General features: G+C 45.6%; 1 protein-coding gene across 4 annotated transcripts; it reads left to right on the top strand.

Annotated features, from left to right (window-relative positions):
• The first annotated feature begins 4,339 nt into the window (after window positions 1-4,339).
• LOC123131830 (uncharacterized) lies at window positions 4,340-8,889 on the top strand. 4 transcript variants are annotated; one of them, XM_044551517.1, is made up of 4 exons: window positions 4,340-5,596; window positions 6,236-6,464; window positions 6,543-8,747; window positions 8,845-8,889. In XM_044551517.1, the coding sequence occupies exon 1, from the start codon at window positions 4,429-4,431 to the stop codon at window positions 5,572-5,574; it is 1,146 nt and encodes a 381-aa protein (XP_044407452.1). In that variant the 5' UTR covers window positions 4,340-4,428; the 3' UTR covers window positions 5,575-5,596; window positions 6,236-6,464; window positions 6,543-8,747; window positions 8,845-8,889. The 4 variants fall into 4 exon arrangements, with proteins under 4 accessions (XP_044407452.1, XP_044407451.1, XP_044407453.1 ...); XM_044551516.1 differs by lacking the exon at window positions 6,236-6,464; XM_044551518.1 differs by lacking the exon at window positions 8,845-8,889 and having other exon boundaries at window positions 4,340-6,464; window positions 6,543-7,765; window positions 7,888-8,583.
• The last annotated feature ends 1,585 nt before the right edge of the window (window positions 8,890-10,474 follow it).

Raw genomic sequence — 10,474 nt, 5'->3', positions numbered from 1 at the left:
GGGCCGGATTTCATATGGGCCACTATTAGGCCCGGAGCGTGGCAGGCCATTAATAGACCGTATCAAATATGGGCCGGCATTTGGCCCAAAACATGGCAGCCAGTTAATGGGTCGGCCTACTAGGGTCCTCAAAATCTTGTGGGCCTACAGCTGGGCCGCCCCATTAATGTCGGCGAAATCTCGTGGGCCTTTACCTGGGCCGACCTATTATAGCACACAAAAATCTTGTGGGCCTGTACCTGGGCCGGCCCATTATGGCCCGCGAAATCTTGTGGGCCTTTAGCTGGGCCAGCCCATTATGGTCCGCAAAATCTCGTGGGCTTTTAGCTGGGCCGGCCCATTATGGTCCGCATAATCTTATGGGCCTTTAGTTGGGCCGGCCCATTTAAACTTGTTGGGCCATGCCACGTGTCGACGTATCATAGGCGCCTTCTGTTCAGTGAGTGGATGACATCTGTCCCGACGATGAGCCGACACGTGTTTTCTCTAGCCAATGATGATTTTACACGTGGAAAATCCCCATTGGTCGGGGCTGTTAACGGGTTATCGGATCCAAAACCCAACCCGATAGCTTAACGGTGTTCCGTTACGGTGGATGCCACGTGTCGGTCACCCTTGACAAAAGCACTTCTATGACGCGCGATTTATCGTCATGGAAGTGGACACTTCTGTGATGATAATTTTGGTAATGTCATGGAACACTTCTATGACAGCACAGGTATGACTATCTTGATTCTGTCATAAATTTGTCATGGATGTACATGCATGACAAAAAAATGACCTACTGTGACAAACACGTATCATCACGGAAGTGTATTTTTTTGTAGTGCTAGTGTCGCACGCCGGACGGGCACGACCTCCGTCGCGCCGCCATGACCACGGCCTCCTCTTCCTCACGCATCTACCATCACAGCAGCCACTCCTTCTGCCGAGCACAGGCAGATGCGGCCATGCCCGTGAGGAGGAGCGCCGCCACCGCTGCTGCACCTCGAGCGCAGGAGAAGAGGGCCGGAAGAACGTGCCAGGAGGGTGGCCGATGATGAGGTGTGTGTGGAGAGAAGGCGGCGGTGCGAGAGGGAGGAAGGACGGCGCGGAGAGGAACTGGGAAGAAGAGGGCGTGGAGCTCTGGTGCGCTAGGTTTTCGGCAGTGGATTGGCTCGACGCGGCGCGGGCCACAAGTCCACCCCTCTTTTTACTGCCAACCTGTTTTTTCCACCCGAACACAAACACGCACTGTGATTGCGAGATGGGCCCGAGCGAAAGAGTGGCCCAGTCGTCATCCGCTCTAACCCGAGCACATAGTGTACAAAAGAATGAACGACCAGATGTTTACCACGCAGTTAGAAGGTACACTGTCAGGGGACAGCAGCGCACATCGTGTGGGCTAGATGAATCGAAATCGCGAAGCCTCCAGGTATGCGGGTAGTCTAGCGTCATTTATTTTTGTTCATAGGAAAAACATGAATATCTTTAGGAAGTTTGGTTCTAAGAAGAACTTCAAGGGAGTTATTGGGGAGTCGTTTGATAGTGATCTCCACCCCCGGAGGTTGGGGAAGTACGGCCGTGCGAATGGTCGCATGATACGTCTCCATGTTGGGGAACGTAGTAATTTCAAAATTTTCCTACGCACATGCAAGATCATGGTGATGCATAGCGACGAGAGGGGAGAGTGTTGTCCACGTACCCTCGTAGACCGAAAGCGGAAGCGTTATCACAACACGTTGATGTAGTCGTACATCTTCACGATCCGACCGATCAAGTACCGAACACACGACACCTCCGAGTTCAGCACACGTTCAGCCCAATGACGTCCCTCGAACTCCAATCCAGCCGAGTGTTGAGGGAGAGTTTCTTCAGCACGACGGCGTGGTGACGATGATGATGTTCTACCGACGTAGGGCTTTGCCTAAGCACCGCTACAGTATTATCGAGGTGGACTATGGTGGAGGGGGGCACCGCACACGGCTAAAAAGATCAAACGATCATTTGTTGTGTCTAGGGAGCCCCCTGCCCCCGTATATAAAGGAGCAAGGGGGGAGGTGCGGCCGACCTAGAGGGGGCGTGCCAGGAGGAGTCCTACTCCTACCGGGAGTAGGATTCCCTCCCTTTTCCTTGTTGGACTAGGAGAGGAGGGGGAAAGAGGAGGGAGAGAGGAAGGAAGGGGGGCGCCCCCCTCTCCTTGTCCTATTCGGACTAGGGGGGAGGGGCGCGCGGCCCTGCTCTGGCCGCCTCTCCTCTTCTCCACAAGGCCCACTATGGCCCATTAAGCTTCTGGGGGTTCAGGTAACCTCCCGGTACTCCGGTAAAATCCTGATTTCACCCGGGACACTTCCGATATCCAAACATAGGCTTCCAATATATCAATCTTCATGTCTCGAGACTCCTCGTCATGTCTGTGATCACATCCGGGACTCCGAACAACCTTCGGTACGTCAAAACATATAAACTCATAATGTAATTGTCATCGAAACGTTAAGCGTGCGGACCCTACGGGTTCGAGAACTATGTAGACATGACGGAGACACGTCTCCGGTCAATAACCAATAGCGGAACCTGGATGCTCATATTGGCTCCCACATATTCTACGAAGATCTTTATCGGTCAGACCGCATAACAACATACGTTGTTCCCTTTGTCATCGGTATGTTACTTGCCCGAGATTCAATCGTTGGTATCTCAATACCTAGTTCAATCTCGTTACCGGCAAGTCTCTTTACTCATTCCGTAATACATCATCCCGCAACTAACTCATTAGTTGCAATGCTTGCAAGGCTTATAGTGATGTGCATTACCGAGTGGGCCCAGAGATACCTCTCCGACAATCGGAGTGACAAATCCTAATCTCGAAATACGCCAACCCAACAAGTACCTTCGGAGACACCTGTAGAGCACCTTTATAATCACCTAGTTACGTTATGACGTTTGGTAGCACACAAAGTGTTCCTCCGGTAAATGGGAGTTGCATAATCTCATAGTCATAGGAACATGTATAAGTCATGAAGAAAGCAATAGCAACATACTAAACGATCAAGTGCTAAGCTAATGGAATGGGTCAAGTCAATCACATCATTCTCCTAATGATGTTACCCCGTTAATCAAATGGCAACTCATGTCTATGGTTAGGAAACATAACCATCTTTGATCAACGAGCTAGTCAAGTAGAGGCATACTAGTGACACTCTGTTTGTCTATGTATTCACACATGTATTATGTTTCCAGTTAATACAATTCTAGCATGAATAATAAACATTTATCATGAAATAAGGAAATAAATAATAACTTTATTATTGCCTCTAGGGCATATTTCCTTCAGTCTTGTGCTTCTCCCTCTTGTTGTCAGTTTTTAGCCTTCTAATCATAATTAAATTCCACTGCACAGACAGTAAGCTCATGATCAGGGTCTTATTTTTTCGGAATGGAACTAACCTTCACATAATGCAGAAGCATGCATAGTTGCAGATGAGAGAAGGCAAAAATTAAATACAAATAAATCAGAGGTGCCTAGGTATACTGTCATGAATGACGGCCTAATAGAAATATTCGTACAACACACAAAATTATTTTGGTGAGAAGACTCAAGAGAGAGTCTCATGATTTATAGGTGACCTTTTTTTTAATAGAAATTTTGATTATGAGGGAACTCACATGTTATAGTTTCAGTGCAAGCTATGTTTTTTTTATAGATTGCACAACATTAAATATTTTTTATAGATCATGTTTTTTAACATTAAATATTTATTAACGATTCCTGCAGGAATGCGTGGGGTATTCGAATATTCATCTGGCTATATTATAAAAGTAGGGCATCAGTGGTTGGTTACAATTCTCTTGCATGCCGTCGAAAAGAAAAATGAAGCAAGAGCGACTGCCTTTCATTCTAAATGTTAATCTTCATGCATTTTTGCACGGTCGAGGACAATACATGTTTTAATAAAAGTTCTTCATTTTGGGAATTGCATGGAACTTGCAAAAAGGTTTTTTCTTCACGCCAAGAGTCGCTCTAACGCATCTACTTACTACTCCCTTCATTCCACAATGTAGTGCTTCCTCTATTCACGTGCTTCAACTTTGACTGTAAATTTAACTATCACGACCGATTGTGCCGGAAGCAAAAATTATATCAATGAATTCGTATTCGAAAGAAGTTTCAATTATATAATTTTTTCTCCCGCCGCAATTGGTCTCGTTGGTTAAATTTACGGTCAAAGTTGGACCTCGGGAAACGCGGGCGCACTATATTTTGGAATGGAGGGAGTAGTTCATTTTTAGACTGGCGAGTGGGGGCCACTTGGGTTGGGTTGAACCAGACCTCAACACCCACGCAGCGCACTTCATCTTTTCATTCCAGTCCACCACCGCCCATCGAGCTTTCCCCATTCCATCGCCGCCGCCGCCGCGCTTGCCATCTCCACCCTCCACTGCGGCGCCATGCTCCGGCTCCGTCGCAGCCTCCTCTCCCAGATCCTCTCTTCTCCCTTTGCCTCTCCCATCTCCCACCTCAGCCGCCTCATCTCCGCCGCCGCGCCCGCCGTCTCCCGGAACCCTAGATTCGCCGTGGAGGAGTACCTCGTCTCCACCTGCGGCCTCACCCGACCCCAGGCCCTCAAGGCCTCCCCCAAGCTCTCCCACCTCAAATCCCCCACCAAGCCCGACGCCGTCCTTGCCTTCCTCGCCGGCCTCGGCCTCTCCCCCGCCGACGTCGCCGCCGTCGTCGCCAAGGACCCCAAGTTCCTCTGTGCCAGCGTGGAGAAAACCCTGGCCTCCGTCGTCGCTGGGCTCACCGGCCTCGGCCTCTCGCGTTCTCAGATCGCGCGCCTCGTCTCACTCATCGGTGTCACTTTCCGCTGTAGATCCATCATCGCCGGGCTGCAGTACTGCTTGCCCCTCTTCGGCTCCTCCGAGAACCTCCTTCGAGCCCTACCTCTAGCGGGTGGCTCCGTTCTCGGGTCCGACCTGGAGCGGGTGGTCAAGCCCAATGTCTCCTTCCTGCTCGAGTGCGGGCTAGGTGCTTGCGATATTGCCAAGCTCTACGCATATACTCCGTCACCGCTCAGCATCAGCACGGAACGCATCCGGACAGCAGTGGCATGCGTCGATAGTCTTGGTGTACACCGTGGATCTCCGATGTTCAGACATGCACTACAAGCTGTTGCATTCCTCAGCGAGGAGAAAATCACCGCCAAAGTGGAGCACTTGAAGAAAGCGTTCAGGTGGTCGGATGCCGAGGTGGGCATTGCCGTTTCTAAGGCTCCAACGGTGCTGACGAGGTCCGAGGACTTGCTGCAGAGCAAATCGGTTTTCCTTATCTCCGAGGTGGGACTGGAACCAGCATACATTGCTCACCGACCGATAATGCTCACTTACAGTCTAGAGGGCCGGCTCAGGCCCCGGTACTACGTCGTCAGATTTCTCAAGGAAAATGGATTGCTAGATCACGACCGGGACTACTATGCTGCAGTCATGATCAGCGAGAAGGTATTCGTCGAGAAGTTCATATGCCCTCATAAGGATGCTGCACCGCATCTCGCTGAAGATTATGCAACAGCTTGCAGAGGGGAGGTTCCAGCTAGATGAACCAAGACTAATAAGAAAATTGGTATGTTCATTATGTCATTCGGTAGAGAAGAAAGCATTGCACTTCTATGAACTTGTCCTTCCTCGTGTTGTCGTATTGCACACATCTTGGAACTAGGAGAGTATGAGATCAGGGCATTCTGCAAATGCTTTGAAGTATCAATGAGTAGTATTTCTGCACATTCTCTGTTTGTATGTTCTGAAATGGCCATTTCAGTTTTGAATGCAACCCTCTATCTATCTTTCCATGAAAGAATGTTCTCATTTTGGCCATGAAGATGATATGAAGTCTCAACCTTTCCTTTGCATGAAATTTTTGGACCCCTTTTTCCGTGGGAAACAATTTTGGGTCTGTTGGTGGCCAGTTGGCTACAGTTTGCTGATCACTGCCAATGATGCAGTTTTGATCTAGTTTGTTGGTTGCTTGCTCTAGTTCATCTAAGCTAAATACCTTTTCCTTCGTGCAGTAATTTTGTTTATGAGATATTAACTATTGTTGAAGACGGCCATTATTTACGAGTAGTTTGTATCAGTTTATTTATTTATTTGTCTCGTGTATGGTCGATTCTTTTCTTGGGCCATCTGATCTCGAAACTGGCTAGTTGAGTAGTAGGATAGTAGCGTTTCTGTTGATTGCCAATTTGTATACACTACGTAACAGATATTTCAAGTGCCCTGGTATTCGTACCAGAGAAGCAAACCGATGCTTGTATGGTATGGTGCTGAAAAGCAGAGGGCAAAGGAGATGGTCGATGCTAATACCTGCGAAGAGATGTGATTTAAAGATCAACTGTGTGTCCCTTCTCTGGTACTTGTTGAAATTGTAGAAACAAGATTAATGAAATCTAGGCGGGGGGAATGGGTCGAATGATGAAGTGACTTACCACCAGGTGAGAAGATGTTGAAAAGGGCTGGGCAATAGAAGCATGCTGATTTACTGAATGTGGATGGTGCTTTCTTTCTTCCAGGTGAAGATGTGCTGAAACCGGATGTAGATGGTGCTTTTTTCTTCTTCCAGGAAACGAGACGAAACATGGCGGCAATGGCTTGGCTGTACTATACATTATTCTGAAGGTTCTGTTAGTTTTGACACCCTGAAGCTTCAGCAACAAGTATGGCCTGACAATGCATGAGTTTTATTCAGGGAAGCTCCTACTTTTCTCTTTTTTGCATCTTGCAAGTAAGTAATCCTTCTAGTATTGTACTATAGCTTTGAATAAACTAGCAGCATCTGGTGCTTTAATCAATTTTCTACATTTTGGTGCATCTTCACTTGGATGTAAACAATCTGAACGAGTCACGCATGCATGTAAAAAGTAGGCGGTATGTAAATTTTGTACTCTGAAGTCTGAACTCTGAATTCGAATCAGAGCTGAACGTTAGCCATGAATCTTTCAAACTTCATGTGTGAACTCTGAAACTTATTATACCCAATTCAAGTCTGAAGCTATAGTAAGCATTTAGAATCTTTCAGGAGCCAGGTTAACTCAAATCTGAGCAGTAAGTTGCCAGCAGCTAATAGGCTAAACTTTTATTTACAATTTCACTCCAGTCTCTTCAGAGCCACAACTATTATACTGAGAAAAGTATCAACATTTTCCATTATCATAGCAGCATATGTGTGACAAGAGGTCTTATGTTTTCAGAACGTTGGGACTGGGCTTAACTAATTATGATGAGAAATCACTTTCTATCTTATACATCAGTGATTAGAGGATTTTGGTTCTCCTGTCGTTTTCAATGTCCAATTTAGTCTATTAAAATAGGCATGTTTTCATACAGGTTCACCAAAAGGGAAATGTCATTTTACAGTGTCAGCGGATAAAACTGTTTTACATTGAAGTGTAAAGCGTACATTTAGTATCTAATGTATTGAAGGCACGGTGATGAAATCCAAGTGGAGATGCTAGTTGATTAGCATCATTCTTATTTCTGCAATTCATTTCTGCAACATTTATGCATATCCATTTAGAGTAGATAAATAAACTTCACTAGTGAACTTACTGCATGAAGGCAATGTGCTGAAAGTTGATAATGAAATACAGCTCCTGAATTAATCCCTAAGATCATTACAATCATCTCTATGGAGCAGAGACGGAAAGACCACCGCGGCCATGAGGACGACCAGGAGAGCAGCACCAACTGGAGGATGATGTAGTATTGCTTCTGTTTCCAGATCAAACTCAGCAAGGTTGTATACCAACTGAACTTTTACACGAAGAGGAGAGCCTAATGATGAGAGATTTAGGGGATTGAACAGGACTATAAATTGATGAGTCCAAATAAACAGTGGCTGGGTTTGAACATGGACAGGTATGGTGCCACGTACGGGGATTCAGCACAAGATAGCCCAAACTACAACCACATCAAAGTGCTCTTTCGTTCCTCTGGTCGTTGCTAGCTCCTGATGAAACTGATACTCTCCATTCCTTGATGGCACGGTTTTGAAATTTTCCATCCTCATGTCATGTTGACACCACATGTTGGAATAGAGATATTACGAGATCAGGCGAATCTTCGATGCACTAAAAATGCTATTTAGTAGGTGGTTCCTTGCAAGAAGATTTCAGTATTTTTCACTAGGCGCATTGTGAAGTTATCATTTCTCAGCTGTCCCAGCAAATGAGAAAAGTGGTGTAGCTTTCCTCATCAATATCAAGAAATCAATAGACAATCGTTTCCTGTCTAGTAGATAATTAGAGGCAACTTGGGATGGCACCGGCTGGGGGCTCTTCACTCTGAAGGAGGGCCAGCAAAGTTTGAGCTGAAAAGGTGGACTTTTACTGTAGGGCATGTAGACAGTTTGCCAGCTCAATATAAGTTGTGCAATTGGCTTCTGTTGCCAATTGATGTCGGCTGATTGTTGTTTCAGAAATCTCTCCCTACTTGGGAAAGGAAGATGGCGACTGTTGGACACTTTGGGGGATCCAGAAGGCCAGAAAATATGGCATGTTTCGAGCTGCGATCCCAGCTCACTGGTCTCTCATATGGCATGCAGAGGTAACGGAGGAAAAAACGGAGGTGCCACAACAGGGCGCAAAGCTCATGGTGTCTGAGGTGATCCATATTTTTTTTTGATAAGGAGGATAACCCCCGACCTCTGCGTCAAGCGATGCACACAGCCATCCATGGAGGCAGGAGTCTTCTCTTTTCTGGGTGGCTGTATTGTATTGGTATTGCTCTTCTCTTTTCTATCTCTTGCATGCCGTGTCTCTACCACATCTAGCAATGCTGAAAGAACATTCATCATTTTCTGCTACTGATGTACAGAACACTCTTATGACGGGTTTAGCAATGCTGAAAGAACATTCATCATTTTCTGCTACGGATGTACAGAATGAACAAGTTTGCCTCCAGAATTGCAGAATAGGCTTAATTGCAGAATTCTGGAACCATGACAATTCAGGTTACTATGAATCTTGGAATCTTCCTATCTGACTTAAACCCAAGTGAACAAGCTATCTATAGTAAGTGAAAGTTGTTTCTGAATCTATCAGGCCTTAATTGTTCAAGTCTGATTTTTATAATGGCAGCTGCAATTTTTGACAAGCAGATTTCATGTAATGCTGTACTGGTACTTTTCTTTCTCTATAGAAATGTGGGCAATGTTTATTTACCAACTGAACTTTGCAAAACACAAACAAAAAAGAGACCATAATGATCAGCACGAGAGTGGATTTAAAATGACACTGTCATGGGTTAGGGTAAATTCAAAATTCGGTTTGATCGATTACTCAAACTTGGTGGGACTGATTTGGGTAATAAGCGAAACAGAGAGTTGGTCAAGCAAACTCGATGGGGCCAATTGTATATTCGGTGGGACTGAAAATATTGCAATAGGTAACAGAGTTTTCAAGCCCATCTCGGTGAGATTGAGATTCCATCGGTGAGACCGAACTGATTAGGGTTTCTGGCAGTGACTATGTCAACTGAACTTGCACTAGTAAAAAATGGGTCAAATGTGAAGCACATTAGTGCCGGTTTGGTTTTGAGCCGGCACTAATGTGTGCATTAGTATCGGTTCCAACGGCTAGCCGGCCGCTCTCATTAGTACCGGTTCGTGGCGAACCTTTAGCACCATGAACCGGTACTAAAGTGAGTGGTGGCAGGATGTTGTTAGTCCGGGGCCCCTCTAGCACCTTTAGTATCGGGTCGTATCACGAACCGGTACTAAAGGTCGTCCTACATGCGCCATTTGTCCATTCGAGCTCGCTCTGTTCTTCCCCTCTTCCTCTCAAGCTCATTATACATTTTGCCCAAAATTTGTCAAGATTTGAAGGCCCCCATCCATTCAAATGATCACAAAGGTTAGCAACTTTGTCCTTTCATCTTATTGCTAGATTAGCTATAGTGATTGATTTGTAAGTTTAGTAATTTGAGAGGAATTATATATATATATATATATATATACCCGCACCGTCCCGTCACCGACACCACCTTGTGGTGAGCCTCTTGTTCATGAATGTTTTATATAAAAAATTGATGTTTGTGTGATTTGGATATATAGTTACTCGTATAATTATCTTACCCGTACGTTGTTTGTTATACATAGTGCCATGGTTTTGATATCCGTCTCCGTCGGTCCTCGTCCGGGTTATGATTCGGATGTGGTATATTCTCTTTTAAAACTATTTGTTGCATTTCGTGTTTTTGACAAATTATGCCCATCAAGCTGACATAGATATTTGTATGTAGGAGATATGTGAACCGGAAATTCCAACCGACCCTATTGTCGAGAGGTTAAATTTAGTTGAAAGAGAAAATGAGGATTTGAAAGAAAAAATTGAAAAGAATTGAGGGGGAGAAGATGGAATTGTAGTTGCATGTTGTCGATGTCATCGATCATCACAAGATTAAGATGGAGAAAATGCGCTTGAAGATTAGAAAGATTAGAAAATAT

Source organism: Triticum aestivum, chromosome 6A, assembly GCF_018294505.1.
Source record: "Triticum aestivum cultivar Chinese Spring chromosome 6A, IWGSC CS RefSeq v2.1, whole genome shotgun sequence".
Classification (NCBI taxonomy): Eukaryota; Viridiplantae; Streptophyta; class Magnoliopsida; order Poales; family Poaceae; genus Triticum; species Triticum aestivum.
The sequence above is the reverse complement of the archived record's forward strand: the minus strand, read 5'-3'. Positions and strand labels throughout refer to the sequence as shown.